General features: G+C 37.9%; 1 protein-coding gene across 50 annotated transcripts in view; it reads right to left on the bottom strand.

Annotated features, from left to right (window-relative positions):
- EPB41L3 (erythrocyte membrane protein band 4.1 like 3) overlaps positions 1-20,539 on the bottom strand; it is a 236,951-nt gene that overhangs the window by 7,161 nt on the left and 209,251 nt on the right. For 8 of the 50 annotated variants that reach the window (XM_016933355.4, XM_016933356.4, XM_016933350.4 and 5 more), the window contains exons 12-19: positions 20,182-20,402; positions 16,295-16,855; positions 11,050-11,103; positions 8,146-8,181; positions 7,882-7,947; positions 7,222-7,413; positions 1,407-1,481; positions 935-1,033 (exon numbers count right to left, since the gene is read on the bottom strand). In XM_016933355.4, the coding sequence (XP_016788844.4) occupies positions 935-1,033; positions 1,407-1,481; positions 7,222-7,413; positions 7,882-7,947; positions 8,146-8,181; positions 11,050-11,103; positions 16,295-16,855; positions 20,182-20,402 (1,304 nt within the window). The remainder of the gene's footprint in view (positions 1-934; positions 1,034-1,406; positions 1,482-7,221; positions 7,414-7,881; positions 7,948-8,145; positions 8,182-11,049; positions 11,104-16,294; positions 16,856-20,181; positions 20,403-20,539) is intronic. The other 42 variants (XM_063795989.1, XM_054672361.2, XM_063795993.1 and 39 more) reach the window with 21 other exon arrangements.

Raw genomic sequence — 20,539 nt, 5'->3', positions numbered from 1 at the left:
TAAACTATAAACTTCAGCTCAGAATACATTCGGTAGGTAGAGTTGCAACTTCTTTAAACTGGAACATACTTTGCAGTAAATTTTTTGAAGAACAGATTTGCTCTTATGATAAATTTTGGATCATTTTATATTTCAAGATTAAATAACATTATTGATGTTCTATAAGTTACTTAGCTTTACATGTGTGGGGATAAAAGTTTTCCTCGTTAAATATAATCTATACTTCATATACTGTTATCACAGAGAACTTCCCAACATTCTACAAATTTATGTAAATATTTTCCATATTTGTAAATTGTATTTCTTTATACAGGGAAATGAATCCATAATAGCACTTATTATTCAATAAATATTGAGTGTCACTGTGTTCAAGGCATTGTAATGAAATATTTCCCACAAATAGGACACTATTAGAGCCTCTTACAGTGATCTGTACAGTGTTCGAGTCTTACATTTTTTTTTAAGAGATGGGGTCTCCCTATGTTGCCCAGGTTGGCCTCAAACCCCTGGGCTCAAGTGATCCTCCCATCTCAGCCTCCCCAGGAGCTGGGACTACAGGCACATGCCATTGTGCCCGCTCCAATCTTATTTACAACTGAAGTTCACTGTCTCAGGAGTTTCTCTCTCACTTTCTTTAGTGTTAGTTCCAATAAGGCAAAAGAAATGAAAGCTAAGAAACTTTTGTATTCAGGGAGGCATAATACAATATGACCAGGTAGGTTAATAGCTTCACAGATTACAGAGGGAAGAGATATCAAACCAGGAGCAGGTGAGTGCCCTGGTTTACATTTTAAACTAGAATGTTTTCTAGAAACTTTTCTGTTTATTACAGCCTGAAAACTTAAATCTAGAAATACGTGTGCCTTTAAAAATACCACTACAGATTGATCTACATGTTGTTGCTAGATTAAATGAAATGAATTGAAAGAATAACCTCTAGGGTTGATGGGACAGTTTTCTGGAAAATTATTTGACGAGAAGTAACCACAGAGTCAGCAGAGTCTCCTTCCTGCATTTTCTTTATCACACTTGGCTAGTGGGGAAACCAATAAGAATTCAGAACTTTCAAAATCAATCAACATCATCTAAATTAGCACGACTCTACAGGTAAAAACAGGCAGTAAAACAACATTTCAGCAAGATTATTATCAGAAAGTAAGTCAATGACAACATACAGAGAAAAATCAGCTTGGATTAGAAGCCATAAAGAAATGATGCATAACTGATAATTAAAATATTAAGAAAATTCAATTTTCCCTTCCCCAGAATCTAAATCAAAATTATGTACCTACCTTGGTTTTAAACAAGATAAATGTTAAAGGGAAAATAAAAACTAAGAGCATTTTAATGACACTGAAGTCTGAAGACCAATTTCTTCTGGAAAATCCTTTATGTTTGGTTTTTACCTGAGACTCAAGGAATGGAGCGCTTCCTTGCTGCAAAAATATAACTTTTTCAGAAATCTCTGTTTCTTCTTTGGTCTGTTTGAATAAAGGGGGTTGGGTTGGAGAAGAGGAAGTAGACAGTTTCCAAAAAGGCAAGTTAGGAAGGGAGTTCTTTCATTGTATTATCTCTATCTATCTATCATCTCATATATTCTCATAATATTCATTCATTTTCTTCCTGAAGGAGTAAATTATTGTTTATGCATTTGAAAAATGATCTGAAACTACCTCAAAATTTAGTTTTTTCCAAAGAGTTCAGATTTTCTGAAACTTTGGGGTTAACTTTGGTGTTTATATAACTCAAATGTTCTTCATTTCTACAAACACAGAGCATACAAGAACAATATAAAGGTATTTGTTCTTGGCATTTAAACCATGTTTATGTTGGTATTAAAAAGTGGGTATTTAAAATAAAACATTACAAAATTTTTAAAAATTTAAAATTTCTATTTCTGACAAGTATCTTATTGTATTCCCCATTTAGGTGCTGCCTGTTACAGAGTAGTGAAATGCATACAATGTCACTGCATTAGCCACTAATTTAAATAAACCCAGTTATACTTAGATGGATTGATTTATTGCCCACAAATAAAGAAAAAATACTCAATGGCTTTATTTGAACTTTTATAACATGGTTAATAATTTTTTAAAGTCAATTTCAAAATATCTTGCTGGAAAATTAAGTATATCAATTCATACTTTAACATAAAAAATTAAGAAATATTAAGTATTTCATGTTAGGAATTAGGTTTTTGCTTTTTAACTACTTTTTATTTTTTTCTCTAGTATTAAATAGGCACAATTCAGGTGGCAATACATTAGCTACCAAGCCTAAGTTGAACCAAGCGTTCAACTTCACAGAGCAGGGACAGAAAGGATATTCTGGAAGATTAACTGAAAAATAACGATGGAAAGTTCAAAGTTTCTAGAAGAATGGAACTTTTAAAATACATCTTATCATTACAAACAATGTAACTTTATGAGAGCTATTTAAAATTTCTTTTTGTCTAAAAATCTACCAGTACTACATTTAATCATTTGTTTGCAAGAGATTGTAGGGGAACATCTGGAATATTCTGCAGGACCTACACTGACAGATTTTGATAGTATCATTCTCAAATGACTCTTTCTAATGAGAAACAAGCCATTTTCAGAGGAGGGAAAAAAAAAAAAAACCCAACAACAACAAAAATCTCTATCCCACTGCATTTTGAAGGACGGTATTGGAAAAGATAAAATGTACCATGTGGAATCATTAAATGTGGATTTTGTTTCTTTTTCTTTTTTTCTTTTTTCTTTTTGCTTTTAATCATAGCCTCTTTTGCAAACAGAAATGAGAAACAGGAAGGAAAGGTCAAAATTATAGGTACTTTTCAGAATAACAGTGCTAGGTCTCTAATTATAATCACTGAGCTAAATATTATTCCTAAGATAAAAGCTTCACAAAACCCCCAGCGAAACAGTGGTTTTCAGCATATCCTGGTGTCTGAAACCAACTAATTTAAAAAATGCCTCTGTCTTATAATTGAAAATATTAACAGTGTCTACATTCCAAACTGTGTATGTCCAATAACATAAACAGGTAACATAGGGAGATTTTAAAATGTAATTCTATATATGGTCAACCTCCCAATACAGTTAACCTAGTTAATAGAGAAGTGAAGAGGTACTGATAAAGAAAAGGTGATCTAAAAATTCACTTTTATCAGGGGTTAGGATATAGTCAGATATATAGCCCAACCATTTCATTTAGTTACTTAAACATTATAAGTTATTAATCTTAATATCATAATTGGAAAACAAGGCCCTATACTGGCACACAAAATTCATAACAGTGTCATTTCCTGTTGGGTGATTAAAGGTTTCTACAAATAAAATTTAGGGAATGGGTAAATTTGCAAATACAGAATTTGCAAATCATGGGAACTGACTATAGTAATCATCTAGCTCAAGGAATTACTGTACAGTGAACACGCCTGTAAAACTATCACTCATATGAAAGAGAGGACAATATCGGCGCAGAATACCTACTAGCAGGTACTGCTTTTTTATTGTGATTTGGAAACTTTTGGTATTCAAGTAACCACTAAGGAATATAACTCTAACATGGACAAGGCTTAGATGCATCATGAAAGTCTGTCATGGGAAAGGTTTGTGGACAGAGGATGTACCTGGCAGGCTGTACATACCACATGTCTACCCTTCCTATGTTTGGTGGGCCCTGTGTGTGGGTTTATTTGCCTATTTTCTAAAGCAAATGAGAATTAGATATTATTTGCTGCTTTGGGACATCCTTGCTACTTGTCTGCTGTTAACTCAACTATCTGAAACTTGAAACAATTGGCAATCAAATTTCCATTTTATATAGGAAACAAACATAAAATTCTCAGGACATAACATCATTATTAGCTTGCTATATATAATTCTAACTATAATTTTCTTCGAATTGTTCATAAATTGGTAGCATTTTATAGAAATAATTATTATAACAATTTAACTACTATAGATAAAACAATATAAAGAAAAAAGACGGTAACATTAAAACTCAAGAAATCTTTAGTTTTTTTCTTCAAAGTACCATTTTGCCACTGAGACAAAAAAAAAGAAAAAACAACAACTAAGCTTTGGGAAGTCATAAGTTTGGGGTCACCAAATCTAAGTTTCTTTCTGATTCTGACACAAAATAACCACTACTTTATTAGAGATGTCAATTTTAAAAATTGAGTTAAATATTTCCATTTGGAAGTAACTGGATTTCTTTCTAAACTGGTTGACTACTGTTTAATTGAAGTAGGCTTTATTATAAAATAGAGTAATATCAAATTAGTAACTTACTTTAAAAAATATCCCCTCCAAAATAAAAATCGTTTGGTTATATATTTATAAACCAGTATGTTTTCTATGTGCATAACATACAAACAATTAAAAAAAGGATAAAATTATCTTTTGTGCTTTTCACACACAAAAATAACAGAAGCCATGGTTTTAATATAGAAATAGGCAATAATTTAGAGCAAAAGAACTTTCTGGTTTGTTCTGAAGGCTACCTGCAGGGCCCTCAATTGGAGTATAAACTTGATGTCATCGATGACTATGAGGTCCTGGAGAAGAGTAGAAGAGAGGACAGGCCACTCTGCCTGGCCCTGCTGCCATGGGGAGCACAGCACCCTGACACCTAAAGAGATCCCTTTTCCCCTGGGACTTGAAGCTCCTTTGAGATGCTTTTCAGGGCTCCTTTGATAAGCAGGGTTAATCAGCCCTGTTTCTAACAAGTTCTCTATATCTAGTCAAGCTCTTTCTGCTATGTCTCCATTCACAGTGTGACGGAGCACTGAGGGACTGCAAAACAACCCTGCAGACGCTGAAAGCAGTGAGTATGCCAGCCTTTGCTCTTCTCCAGTTTAAATAACCAAACTGCTTTGCCATTCTGCAGAGGGCATGTTTTTCTTCCTTAATTATGCTGAAAAAATCCTTTCCTGGCCTTCTCCAGTTTTTCTGCACTAACACAGAAAAAGCATTAATATCCAGGGAAAGTTCAGTATATTCAAAGTACTCCTTAAATTATTAACATCCTTGGGCTTATCAAATGTTAATTCTCTAACGTTTAGGGTTTTATAAATGTAAAAACAACATATCTTACTAGTCTAATAGCCTGGACTTATGAAGTTCCCTTGTTTATCAGCACCACCCTTTAAATTCTCTAAGTTGTTCCCTAAACTTTCATTCAAAGTGGTGATCACTTAGCATTTAGTTTTGCTCTGTTTTGTTTTGTTTGGGGTGGCTATTTAGTTTGTGTTTTTGTAACTTAATCCAGTATCTGATATCTTTAGAGCCAGTAAATTATTTCCAAAAGAGGTAGTAGAAATAGGATAAGCCAAACTTAACCAATTACAATAAAATTCATGAGAGCATAACTGAATATTGTAAGGACTATTATATTTAAATCAATCAATGTGAAATTTGTCTCTTGAAACTCAGTAGTTTGAATGGAACTGAAGTGTAATGGCACAAGAATATGTTGGTAATCGTACTTTTCACTTATTCTGCATAAAAGGATCCTTTTTAAGTCATTCAAATGGATATAGACCTATTTCTTATTAGTTAGGTTTGGGATTGTCATGAACATAGTGATAGTGAGTTCTTGATTACTTTTGATAAACAGCTTTCAAAGGTTTAGAACATGATCAGCAATAAGTGTAATTGAATTCTTATTTTTACTGCAATGACTTAAGCACTGCATATAGACCACTGTTTAAAGAATTTTTCTCTCACCAAAGCCTAAGTTTTAATGTTCCATTCTGTGTCAGCTTCCTGAACAGATATTTCCCAATAAAGTGGTCTTACAGAAAAGGAGGTTAACCAATACAATGCTAAAAAAGATGCAGTTTTCAAAAACTACTTTTTTTGAAACAGAGATAAAGCAACATGATGTCTAACAGTAGACAGTCAAGTTAGCACTACAGTAATTTTTGGTTCCCACACAATGGGAGCCCTGAAGTAACACCGGCTGAATCCTCAGAGTCTTTGGTTGTACATTTAAAAAGAGCTTCCTTGGGAGGCTGAGGTGGTGGATCTTTTGAGGTCAGGAGTTTGAGATCAGCCTGACCAACATGTTGAAATCCCACTTCTATTAAAAATACAAAAAAATTAGCCAGGTGTGGTGGTGCCTGCTTGTAGTCCCAGCTACCCAGGAGGCTGAGGCAGGAGGATCACTTAAACCCAGGAGGCGGAGGTCACGCCACTGCACTTCAGCATGGGCGACAGAGAGAAACACCATCTCAAAAACAAACAAACAAACAAACAAAAACAAAAAAAACTATGTCTCAAAAAAAAAAATCTCTTTAAATGTACAGCCAAAGAGTGTGAAATAACCTTACTTAAAAAAAAAATTTCTGGCCACTACTTTCCCCATAAAACATCTACTAGGAACTGATTATAAATTTGGCCAGGTGCGATGGCTCACGCCTGTAATCCCAACATTTTGGGAGGCCAAGGTGGGTGGATCACTTAAGACCTGGAGTTTGGTCTTAAGTGGCAAAACTTAAGTGGTCTTAAGCCCGGCCAACATGGCAAAACCCCGTCTCTATTAAAAATACAAAAATTAGCCCGGTGTGGTGAAGGGCATCTATAGTCCCAGCTACTTGGGAGGCCGAGGCAGGAGAATCACTTGAACCTGGGAGGCGGAGGCTACAGTGAGACAAGATCACCCCACTGCACTCCAGCCTGGGTGACACAGCAAGACACTGTCTTAAAAACAAAAAACAAAAAACTTAATATAAATCAATTAAGATAATCAGTTATAAATAAAAATCAAATAAAACTCTTGTTATATCAATAAAAGCCTGGTGTAATATCTCAGAGTAAAATTGTCCTGAAATGCTATCAACTTCAGTTTACCATTTAGTCAAACAATCTCAATGGGCCTCAAGCAAAAGTAGAAAGCATATGCGGAAAAAGTGTCAATGCATGAAGAGAATACCCTGATTTCTCTCAGCTATAAATCTAGGTTTATGGTCAGAATCAGCTGATTTTTCACGATAGTCTCCCTGTGGCTTCCCGCCCTAAGAACCATCTGATGCTATTACTCACTCCTCAGCCACTTTAACCATTTTATTTTGCAGTTTTCTGTTGGAGCACTGAGCATCTCAGCTCAGGTTAAACATAGGTAGGAAGAGAGATTTTCTACCCAGAAGACTGTCAAATGCAATTCCACATCCTGTAGAGAAGGAAGGCGGGTAAACAGAATACGAGTCTGACCACAAGCCTGACTACTGACCTCTTCAGGGACAAGTGGTTCGATCATGGGGGCATCCTCCTGCCTGGCGGCCAGTCGCACGGGGGAGGTGGAAAGCCTCTTCTCCCATTCATTCGTTACGGCAGTGTCTGTTGAAGTTTCTAAGAAGGTTCTTTTCAGCTCGCTAATGTTGGTTTGATGTTTCATCAGGTCATCTTGAGTTTTTTCTAGCTCCTATATTCAGAACATAAAGTATCCAACAGTCAATGTTTTACATTTGTGTTCCTTTCAGCTCTTTTGTTTGCTTTTAAAGTAATGTCAATCTTATTAGTAGTCAAAATAAAACAAAATTTTGATCAAGGCTCATGGCACTACCACAAACACTCTGGTGAAAATGTGATTTTCCCATGGAAAGGAAACAGAAAAAAAAATCTAGTTCACACAAACATGAATACCAAAAGAATTTTAGAAGGCAAACTATAAAGAGTACAATTCACATGTATCCTGAGAGAATTAAAATAAATATACACACAGGAAAAGGGATCTATATCTAGGAGAGAATAACAAATCAGAAGCTGAGAAGTCATCCCCACTTATTAACAGATGAGCACACAGTTCATGCATCACAATATGAGCCCACAGGTATTACACTAAAAGAAAAACAACACACACAGACATGCACTGGTATATACCAATACCAACCTCTAACATAAGATTACTATGTTTGACATACACATTTTCACCCTTTATTCGTTTAATCAGACTATTCTGAAAAAAGTGGAGAAGAAAGGGAAAAGTAAGGGACACAGTCGTCAAGGGAACAAATGCCAACCTACACACTGCACCAACAACATGGTAACCAGCTACAGAGCATGCTGAAAGATCTGAACGCTGTAGACAAACAATGACTTATCACACACTGTTGTTTTGTTGTTGTTGTTGTTTGTTTTATTTTTAATTTTCTACCTGTGCCTTGAGCTCTGCATCTTCCTCCTGGTCCGACTGCCAGCATCAAGAAAGAGTGGGAAATAAAGTCTTACATGCAATTTACTCTAAGATTGAAGAACTATGGTCTACATAGACTTGCTAAATGTGGGCACGTGTATGCTCTTGCATATGGATGCCACTTCTTTCTTATACACAAACCACAACATTCTCACACACAATTAGGAAGCTTAATAAGAATATAGGAATATAGGAGTGGAAGAATTCTTGCCTGGTGGGTCTTTGGCATTTTGACCAGCAGACACACGTGGTTGAGAAGGTGACAGCAAGGGTGTGGCAGGTTGTTCTTGATGAACATTAGAAATAGTTCAGGAAGTGGGGGGAGCCAGATTAAAATTAAAATTTGTAAGAATAGCTATGATGACACAATAATGAGAGCTCACATGTAGTGTATGAACCCCGCCCTATGAGAGCTCACATGTAGTGTATGAACCCCGCCCTAGGAGGTTAGTGATTATGACTCCCAATTTGTAGACCAGAGAACCCATGCTCAAAGAATATGAAGAATTTTGCACAGAGGTTCCCACATTTTAAAGTTTCTTGAGACCTTGATTTTCTTTTCTTTTTTTTTGAGACAGAGTCTCGCTTTGTTGCCCAGGCTGGAGTGCAATGGCGTGATCTCGGCTCACTGCAACCTCCACCTCCTGGGTTCAAGCAATTCTCCTGCCTCAGCCTCGCAGGTAGCTGGGATTACAGGAGCCTGCCACCATGCCTGGCTAATTTTTTGTATTTTTAGTAGAGACAGGGTTTCACCATGTTCACCAGGCTAGTCTTGAACTCCTGACCTCAAGTGATCTGCCCGCCTCAGCCTCCCAAAGTGCTGGGATTACAGGAGTGAGCCACCACGCCCAGCCAATTTTCTTGAATGTATATAGTTAAAAACAAATTTGGGAGGGGAGAAGACAAACATGGGGCAACTAAGAAAGTTTTTTTTTTTTTTTTTTTTTTTTTTTTTTTTTTAAAGAAATCAACTACTATCAACAACAGCATGATTTCTTTTAAAGGTTTTAGATGGGACAATTTTTGAGATTTGAAAAAATACAGTTATCCCAAAGCCACCTCATTCTCCTGATTTTTCTAATTTCAAGGAGTGGTCTAATCCCTGGACTGCTGTCTGAGTATCAGTAATTAGTAAGCAGGCCAAGCCACATGTGCAAGTAGCAGCAAAGGTGTGTCTCTCACTATGGCTCTTGGACTCAGGACTGGGGCTTTATGCCCTTGTGCTAGAAGAGAAGACCCAGAATGAAATTCTAGGTGAGAAAAGGATCACACTGAGTCAGGTGCCTTAAGAAAATCATTTAGTCTATCTAGGTCTCCCTCTTCTTATTTGCCAATGGGGACAAGACTGCTTACTCTTCATATTCTACACTGACCACTGTTGTGCTGGCCACCTATAGATGGGACAGAGTTTCATCAGTATCACGGGGCAAACAGGAAATTTAAACACAGTGCTAATGTGCTGGTGACACACCCATTCTTCAGTGCATAGGGGGTTCACAGCTCTTCATTTTATTTTTAAGCTTCAAAATCTACCTATGTTATAGGTACTCCCCTGCATGCTTTAAATGTTACATAACACATTTTAAAACTACTGTAGAAGTTTAAGGTATTATTATTAAAATATTTTTCATTTATAGCACACATTAAGATTCCAATGAAATTTACTGGATGTACTACCCTGTGGCTACATGTAACTAACTCTTATAAAAGCAAGGTGTAGCTTTGTTATAGTTGGCAAAGAAAATTACCAACTTGTAATAGATTTATATATGATTGCTTAAAAGAATCTGCATAATAGTTTTAACAATATCATCTTTAATGTTAAAAACTTATGATTTTCAAGCTTTGGATTGAACTCTGGCATTTCTAAAGGAAGAAACCTAATAAAATGCCATCGCAAAAGATTTTTTCTGAAGATATTTTCAATTAAGTGATATACAGATACCACTTACAACATTTTTAGTTTTTTCCAAATACCCAACTAGAAAATATTATTATAATAGGATGATGCCAAAAAAAACCACATAAACAACCTAAAATAAACATTATTACAAAGTAAAAACTAAATTCTGCTAGTAAAAAGTAGCCGAATTAACATCAATAAATGTCTTGACTTCCATTAGTACAGATATTATTTTTAAAGATATTTTAACTATTTAATGGTAGAGAAGATTTGAAAAACAATATAAGCCACACACACACATTTAATGTGTTTCTTTAACCCTAAAGAAAAAAGGAGAAATAACAGTATATCTTCTATCACTGTTTAATGTGATTATATTTTTTAAAAATAAAGTACTAACAGTAATTTAAAAATTCATTTCTTATGAGTGACCGAGGCTACAGTCAAAGGCTACAAAAATGAGTCAGGTAAGTCTTATTTTAACAATAATTATTTCACCATTGGGGAATTAAAAATATATCTGTATCAAGCCAAAATACTAGTTAATTTTGACCTTCTTCCCATTCATTCTATTATACATCTGTAGCCTCTCATTTGAGATAGAATTTTTTTCTAAAAAAAAAAAAAATGTATTATCAGTCTAGGCAAGTGGTTCTCAGAATATGTCCTAAGATGTGCAGAGTCAATATCGCCTGGGAACTTGTTAGAAATATAAATCCTCAAGTCCACCCCCAGCTCTTCTGAATGAGAAACATGAGGCTGGAATCCTCCAGGTAATTCTGATGTAGGCCAGAGTTTAAGAACCACTGGTCTAGACAACAAAATACATATTTAACTCCAACTGTTAAAGTTAGAACTGATCTCCATTACAACAGCTCATATGTGGAGTTCTTAAACACAGAGCCACCCCACAAGGCATTTTCGGTATGCCACTACCAGCCACTCTCAGCCACAATACCAACCTCAGTGGCGGTGGTCTCCCCGTCGGCTGCGGTGTCTGTGCGCTCACTGTCAGTCTGTTGACCACAGAAGTGATCAGGTTCCAGGAGGAAGGCAGGGACAGAAAGTAAACCATCTGGTCAAACACGCTCTGGCACAGGTCAGACAGGTCATTTTCTTTCTCTGTGATTTCTCTGTGTCACACTACCTTCTCACAAGAACACAAGTTCAAGCAAAGCAACAGAAGGGCCAGAGCTAGGTGTCATCAACAGAGCCAACTCATAGGAATACCTGAGGCACACTCAGCCTGCAGGAGCTGGGGAGCCACACTGACCTGTCTGGTTCTATGTCTCAGGGAAACCAATTTGTCATCCCCACACCCCTCCTCCAACTTTTAACTAAAAACCTCAAGCAACATCTCCTTAAAATGTTTAATGCAAATAAAATTGATGTTTATATATATTTTATTCTAGTAATATTTCATATTTGAAAGGTAAATGAAAATGTCAATTTACAGAAAAAGCTACTGTAACAGTCACTGGACTTTCAGCCTCTCATTTATACCATTATGATAATTTATATCCATCTAAGGCCATCAGGCTGTCTGCATTACCTGTCAATTATAAAAGGCACATGCCAGTGACTCACAGGCATATATTTTTTATGGGAAAAACATAACTCAATTTTCAAGTAGCGTTGCTAACTAGGTATTTTTTAAGACTAAATGTTATGTTTATTGTGCCCCACCCTCCAATATAAAGAAGTATATTAAAGTATGTATTTAAACATCTTGCTCCAAAAATACCATTCAAATGAAGCAAATAATAAGAATTGTTAAAACAATAGACAGAGAAAGAGAAAGAGAGAAACATCTACTTAGAAACAAATAAAACAAAGCACAGCATTTGACAGAGCCTAGGTTTTGAGGAGAATGAGAACAGTAATTTCAGGACTGGTTTTTAATCTGTTTCACAGGGGTTTATGACTTAAAAACTGTTTTCTCTCGAGTAGAGTAGAGCTGTGGACATCTAAATGCCCTAATATTAACTGACTTTCCCTCCACAGATATCAACTAATCATTAATAAAGTTCCCTTGATCAAATATTTGTGATTAATATTTTGAAAACCAAAATGAAAATGGGAGGGGAGTCTATGATGGTGAATCTGGTTCTTAAAATAACCTCCCACTACAAAGAACAAGAAATGTCAGGAAGGGGCAACTGGGACAGTGTTGTTTCCACTGACAAAACTAAACTCTGGCTATGCTGATTTCTTGGCACTAGCCACATGTTTCATGTTACGTACTCCTAAAAGAAAGGGAGGCTGAACACATGCTCAGCACATGTACCTGAGGACACCATTCTGGCACCCTTGCTACCAAGTCTAAGTGGAAAATAATTTTCTGTAGGTTGGTAAGGAAAGCGTGTTGACCCATTTTCATGACCTGACCGGCTTGGTTAACAACTGGGGGCAGGAGGTGGCTGTTAATTTTCATATAAAGGTGATTGTTGCTATGGGATTAGTATGGCTGTACCGAGTGACAGCCCTGGGAAAGGCCAGTTTGAATTAGTAAGAGAGACCGGTTATTTGTTCAGGTGTACAGAATAACTCAAAGATCTTAGGCTTTCAAGAATAAATAAGAATAACTTGCACTTAGTGTTTTATTTTTTTAGACAGGGTCTCGCTCTGTCACCCTGGCTGGAGCACAGTAGCACAATCTTGGCTCACTGCAACCTCCGCCTCCTGGGTTCAAGTGATTCTCACACCTCAGCCTCCCTAGTGGGACTAGGGAGGACTCCCTATAGTCCTAGCTGGGACTATAGGTGCATGCCACCATGCCTGGCTAATTTTTGTACTTTTAGTAGACGCAGGGTTTCACCATGTTGGCCAGGCTGGTCTCAAACTCCTGACCTCAAGTGATCCGCCTGCCTCGGCCCCCCAAAGTATTGGGATTACAGGGGTAAGCCACTGCGTGCCCAGCTCGAATGACTTGCATTTAGTGTTCTAATTAGTTGTGTCAAACACTTCTAAAATTTTTGAAAGTGCTTCTCCTCCTATTTAGCTTATTTCCCTTGTGGTTTTAAAATTTACTTCAGTAACTTGCAAGCATTTTAGCATTAGGGGACAGTGGTCGTTAAGAGGGAAAGGTTTAACGTCAGATGAACATGAGCTCAAATCCTTTCTGTTCAAACCTGTGGCACACTGGGCACTTTTCATATTTTAATCTCAGTTTCCTTCCCATAAAATGGGGAAAATAACAGCCCTAACTGTATTGGGTAATGGATAGTAAGTGCTCTATATAATGCCTGACACACTCAGAGCTAAAAAAAAAAAAAAAAATGCCTATAACAATTATATTATATAATTATTCCTATTTTTCTCAGCCATACACAAATAGCATAGTCCACATAAAAAATTTCTTGAATTCCTACTTAGCATTTAGTCAGTCAGTCAGTAGTATAGTGCCTGATCAACAGTCAATAAATGAATAAGGCTGAATAAAAGTTTTTATAGCAACTGGTATTTCTATAATGTATGATGACTACATAAAACTGCAAATATATAACATATCATAAACTATCATATAATACTGTTTATGTAATTTAAAATGTTATAAATCAGTTAATTTTTCTTCCTCTTTATTTGAACTTATCTCTATTTTTCTTTGTATTATCAAAAAATTACTCAGAAATACACATGTAATTGCATTTTATGGTTTGGGGAGGTAAGTTCATCTCATATTTCTTGATAGGATATTTTGATATCCTGCCCCTTATTTGACCATTCTGAAAGTACAAAAGAAAAAACATGACTGGTCAACAGCTTTATAATGTGAAATGTTGAAGCCTTTTTATACTGGATTTCACTCTTAGAAAGGCTGGAAATAAGCCACCATAACATGTTAAAAATGTAAGCAATGATGATACAATGTTTAAAAAGAATTAATTAGTAGTGACTTGGCAAAACGAAAGTGACAAGGCTGAATTGTATGTTAAGAAGTCACTCAGTGTAGCTGCCACAGTGCTTGAGGCCTAGAGATTAAATCAGGCCATGTAAGCAAATGGCAATTTAAATAAAACAGACCAGAATGACCTCAATATGAGTTCTCTGGCTCAGCCTGAACTAGAATGCACAGCTCTTAACACTTCAAGAGACAACACTGAACAGATGGCTAGTTACAGAGTCTGATGGCAGGAGAGCTATCATATAGGCTGACTAGGGCTGCGGAGAAGGGTGATGAAGACTCCAGTGGTCAGTGCTAATTCATGGTTTTGGAGGTTTGCAATAACAAGGACAGTTATGACTGGGAAGCTCCAATCACACGTTCGCTAGCTTGTAACAATTAACTGCTGTGATTTGTTTTGCCAATGTAATGCAGACATGCCCAAGTTTAACATTAATTCTCATGCACTGATTACAACAAGATGTATACCCTGGATTAGGCACAAGATCTGTGTGGTTTGCTATATAAAAGTTGAAATATTTATTTTGAATTTAGAAAAGCATAAAACAGCAATCTTTTTTGCCTTATGTTAGCTTGATGACTAACTCGACTGTTAAAGGAAAAATATATCTCCGTGTTAGAAATCAGCTAATAAATAATAACATTGTATTTGTAGACAATATTGTGTTCTTAACTGTAATATGTTCTAGTCCAACACTATTTGATAATATTGCCAATATGAGAAATAGTGATATTAAAGCCTAGGATTTCAAGTAGTTCTCAAAATATTTTCCATGTATAAAAAGTTATTTATATATCAGCTGGAGCAAATCGTTATATATAACTCAAGAACCTTGAAAATGTCTCTTATGCAAAATCTATTAAAAGTGTAGACTTTTACTTAAAACACCTGTGAGACCATTCACATTTTTTCCTTCTGCTGCAAAGAAATGGTCATAATTCCACTAAATATAGATACTCGCACACCCTCAACATATAATACTATATACTCACAGGTGCAGCTCAAATTATGACTTTCTAGCTGAGCACAGATTTAGGCTTTCTTTCCTTTTTTAGCATTGCCTTGACTTTGTGACTTTAAAAAAAAATGCTAAGCGTATTTTGCTTTTTCCCTATCACAACAGCTCTTGTTCTGTGGGAACAGGAGGGCTGCAGGGAGCCTGGGGAGAGGAGTGGGGAGGGGCGTGCATGACAGCAGCCAGGGCCTCTGGTGGCAGCTTCTATTATTCTTCCCTGCACGCTATTTGAAGCCTGTAGAAAGAGAAACTGCTGGGCTGTTCACTGGGCTGTGTGGCGGTGGGAAAGGAGAACAATTAACAGGAAAAACTACTGGCTACCATGTCAGCTCGCCCAATTGCTCGAGTCGGGGACAGGAGCCTGCCCTGCAGCAGCATGCCTTCAAGGATGGAGGCTGATAGTTCAGGGTCTTTCGCCCACTATGTCCATGTCTGGCTGGCAGCCATAGAGGCCCAGCCTCACCACACTGTGAAAATGGGGGGATTCTGAGACTCATACTGCAGTTGAAAGAATCGCTGTCATATTATCTGCATTGGCATTGCTAGCACGGTGAAATTTCAGCCTGCCTTTACATTGTTTGAAAACTTCAATTTAGTCCTTTTCTGATTGTGTCTGAACACTGCTGCACTGCATACAGTTGCTTCTGGGCTTGTTTCTGCCCTTACCAATGACTGATGTCATGTGGGTGCTTTAAACTGCTCTGACACAATACAATGCGGGATCCGATTGACTGACCTCTCTGTGAGTAACAATGACTGTCTGGCAATGATGAGCAGAGGGTGGTGGGGACATTTCAGGATCTCCAGGGAGGAGATACCTTTGCAACTTTAGAAAGCTACCCAGGTGATGATGATACATCCCCTCCGGGGATGCACTCTTCCACCTCTCCTTGACTGTCATTTAAGTTGAAAACTACTCATCATCTGTCTTATATGTGATTTACCTTATTAAACCATAACTGATCAGAACCTTTAGCTTAGCCCTGATCTTTTACACAGCTGACGGGTTCTATAAAATTGACTTCTGGCTGAGTCTTTCATCCCACGTAGAACTCAGTGGGTAGCAGAACGATTCCGGGTTGGGCTCAGACTGCTACATCCACATGGTGTTGTGCCTAACCCTGGGGCCCAGGTTGGACTCCCCAACACACAGAAACCTCAACATATTGGCACAGACAATAAATGAGGCTCTGAAAGTAGGACCACTATGGCAGCAGCCAGCTAACACTGTTTCGGACTCAAGCACGGAACACGAAGGGGAAGCGTGTTCTATGCCGAGGTACACACCTCTTCCTCTGAACTGTCACTCGGGTCATTGTCTAGGGAGGCGCTCAAGGAGGCCGCCTTGGGCTCCAGGTAGCAGAGGCACAGAGCCAGAGGGAAGGAGAGAGTGAGAGCATATGGCACTGAGAAGGAGGCAGACAGCAGAAAGAAAAAGATGAAGAGGAAACAGGGCACGAGGGACGGTGAGTGGATCGGGAGGTAATGCTGCAAGCTCTGGGGCAGGAGGTTGGTTTCAGAAAGGTTGGGGAAAGAGAGGTATCCATCATCATCTAGGAGGGAGGGGAATGACTCGGGGAGCTGCAAGGAGAAGGAGAACAGGGTGGTCCCCTTGCCAGTTTGCTGTCTGTAGCTAAAAGCCACATCTTGATCCCCTAGGTAAGGCCTCCCTGGGCCATCAGAATCCAAGGTGGGCTCTCCAGGCAGGTGCTCAGCTCTGGACGGCTCGTAACCTGGCAGTTTGCAGTCATTCTCCTTACACCTCCTACGGAGCTCTGGGGGAGATGTGGGGGCACAATGGGTGGATGGGGGTGACAAGGGACATGAGTCAGTGCCAAGCCCAGGTGACTGATGTGAAAGAGACAGAGAGAGACAGAAAGCAGCAAACAGAGGTGCAAAAGGACAAAAAGAAAACTGCAATTAGTTAATTTTCTTATGGGTATCAATATAAAATTGTAAAACAAAAATTTTAGCACTAGGGTTGCTCATGAATGTTAAAGTATTCAAGCTGCATGCCACTGTTGCCACGAACGGCTACATTTCTCCCATGAGACCATCACATACAGGTGGAATTCTTTTAAAACTCAGAACAGAAGGTATTTGTGGGCAATCCCAAAGTCTACACATTTCACATGGTCAAAAAATTTCATTTTAGACTAACAACTCTAGAAAGTTTCAGGTTTTGGGGAGCAAACATAAGTAAATCTGATAACTTAACATGAAGACTTTCAATAACCTTCTCCTGATTTCCAGGTAGCAGAGCTGTTACTATAGTTCAGCTAGATTAAAAATGAAGATGAAATCCAATCCAGATTTTGATTAAAAAAAAAACCAATCTCTAGCATTAGTCCTTTCCCTGGTTATTCAATTACATCCAAAACAAGGAGTTTACATTCCAAATCAAGAAGTTTCTGGCCCCACTCCTATCTGATAAGCAGTTACAATCAGGGATTCGACACTTAGCATTTCTGAATATCTCACTCCTCAAAAAAGAACTGAAGTTCCCTTGAAAGCTCTATTTTGGCTCCTTTATTTAGGATATTAGTGGAACTTCAACTCAAGTGATTTCAACAAGCTAACTAGCAAAAACAATGTGTTTTCTTGTAACATGCTTTGCCAGTATTTACTTTCTATTATTTATGATGCATAATAATAGAAAGATATAATTTCCCAGCCTTCTGATTTTTCTTAGCAGATAAAGGGCATATTTAGATCTTTGGTTTGAGTCCTTAATATAATGATAAAAGCAGGGTTTTCCACAGGTGCTCCCCTGGTGAGCTCAAGCTTTTATGGGGCAAGTGAATCTACTTCTCCTCTCTGGGTCCTGGAAGTCTCCACGACCAGGGCCAGTTTCCTCTGCAGGTGGTGGAGGGGTTGCTGGACAAGAAGGGGAGGAAGGAAAGCACGCAAGCCCCAGGCAGGACCTGGGCAGGTACAGCAGCTGCTGCAGGCCGGGAAATCCAAGCCTGAAAGTAATTAGACTTCTGCTGATGTCTGTGTCACTGCGTGTGTGTATGTGTGTGTTTTGCCCAGTGGCCTGACAGCATGGAAATTACCCAGCCTGCCTTGTGTGGTTATGCAATCCTGACTTGGGGAGAAGTGGTAAATATAGCGACAGAAAGAAAATGCACAAATAAAGTTACATCTGAGGCATGAGGGAAAGAAAATGCACAAATAAAATCGTAGCTCTTCGGCATTTGAAGGGTCTCTTTTTACGATGAGAGAAGTATGTCTTTTCCCACACATTTGCATTTGACATTAAAGACGGCACTTTAAACAGGAAACTGCACAAATCTCATTCAACTAAGAATAATGTAGCTGCTACACACTAACTTCTGCATGAAGACAACTGTCCTCCAGCATGGAGGTGAGGCAGCCCCATAACCCGGGGGATCCCAGCCTGGGAAACGTGCCTCCTTCCCAGGCAACCTAGGGGACCAGCCTTTCAAGAACTATTTTCAGTAATACACTTTCATTTTGGTTGAAAAATAAGTACCCTCTGCGTTACTTTTTGAAGATGGAGAAGGATAAAATTAAGGTTTAACCTTCTATGCTGATTATTAAAGTCATTTCTAGAAGACAGCTTTGCACTGGGGAAACCAAGCCAGCCCACACCTATATGAGCACCAGATTTCAGCTACAGACTTCCTGAAGACATTCTGCCCAGAGTGCTGGCTTCTCAGAGACTCAGGCTATGAGGCTGGTAGTGTCCTTTGTCTTTTCCCACATCACAAATGGCACCAAGTGAGGACAGCTTAGTGCTACGTTTTATATAAACAAACTGGTGGTCTTTTAAAAGCAAATAAAGTGAAAATGTCCGGCCTTATCTTGGGAGCAAAACTAAAAATCACTTACATTGATGTGTCACTTCTTCATACTTAAACATCCATGAGAATCTTATGTTGGCATGGCGATTTTATAAAATGTTAGAATAACTAAGAAGAAGAACCACATATTTGTTTTTTGGGTGGATTATATTCTTTTCTGTCCCCTTTAAAGCCTTCCTTGACTGAACAGACAGGAAGAGTGTAAAAACAAAATTTAGAACAAAGCACATTTTAACAGCAAAAGTTATCGAAATATCCCTGCCATTATTTCCTACTCTCTGCTTAATTTTGTGTTTGCCAAATAAATAATCTTATCCCAAAAAATAAAAGATGATGGATTGGGCCATTTGTAGTATTTTAGCATAACTACAAAAATTATTTGTCTATGTTAAGATGTCACTGCTAAATTCTCGTCAAAAGGAACACTTTCCATAGAATTCGGGGTAGTGATTCTCCAACTCTATTTGAAGAGCCCATGTACAAAAGAGCACTCGTGAATCAAATTTACTCAAATTTTAGGATAACCCATGGGTTATTATGAACATTTTCATTCTGCTATTTCCTCTTACTCTATGCTCTGTACAGGCCAGGAGCCACTCTGTTTTTCCATTATTATTAGGTATAAGCCTCCTGAAGGGTTTTTTGACTTTTAAATTATTTTTCTGAAAAGTTGCTTTGTAGTGCTGGATCACCAGAAAAAAACATAGTGTTTAAAAATGGTGTTAAAAAAGATACTTAATTTGGGGTGAAACAATGTTACAAAGTTTAATGAATTAAACACTGAAAGAAGAAGCTGCTGCCAAATTCCCTTTTTATCTCCTGTTGCAACTTTCTGCCTTAAGATCCCTTTTCAAAACATGGCCAGTCACTACTCTGCTGATTAGGTGTAAGTATAAATATATAGGCTGTGGTCACTCCATGTACTTATAGTCAGAAGAATGGCAATATGATAATTGTATATCTAGAAAAATATGCTGTACTTGGGTAGGAGAATGGGGCCAGAAACAAAGAAAACAGCTTTAGTGACAGTTCTGAAATGTGAGCCCAAACAGAAAAGTGTAATACGCCACCAAAAGTATTTTTAAGATACACATACAGGACAGCTATTGAAAGTCTTACATAGCACACAAGTTATTAAAATAAAAATTTTTAAAGAGCTATGAATGAACCTTTCAGAGAAAAAATGTTGAAACAGCAATCATAATTTAAAAATTGACATATGAATGTGACCAGTGCTGACATATGATTTATCCTAAATCTGAGCACATTCCTGGTTTACAGCCTCAGCATCATTTAGTCATTCTTAAAAGCTGGAGCAAGCTCTTGCAGGCAGTCTGGGAGCTATACCTTTCCCTCGTGCCGGATGGCCGAGACGGGCGTGACTTCTTCCCCCTTCCTCCGTTTGTCCTCTTCCTCGTCCCGCTCCTCCTCAGCCTTCTTCTCCGGAGTCACAGTGGTGATCAAGTTGGTCTGAGAGATGCCTTTTGTTGTGGCGTACTGGCCAGTACCAACCTCTGCAGCAGACATAGAATCCTTCATGTATATTTCATGGTTTTCATTCACTGATGCTAAAAGCAAATACAATTAAAGAAATAAAATCCAAAATAGTTAGGTCAGAAGACACATGAACAACACCAACTATGTCTTCACTGAAAAAAAAAATACCAACACAAAATACCAGGTTTGCCTTGAAAAAACAAATCAG

Source organism: Pan troglodytes, chromosome 17, assembly GCF_028858775.2.
Source record: "Pan troglodytes isolate AG18354 chromosome 17, NHGRI_mPanTro3-v2.0_pri, whole genome shotgun sequence".
Classification (NCBI taxonomy): domain Eukaryota; kingdom Metazoa; phylum Chordata; class Mammalia; order Primates; family Hominidae; genus Pan; species Pan troglodytes.
The sequence above is the reverse complement of the archived record's forward strand: the minus strand, read 5'-3'. Positions and strand labels throughout refer to the sequence as shown.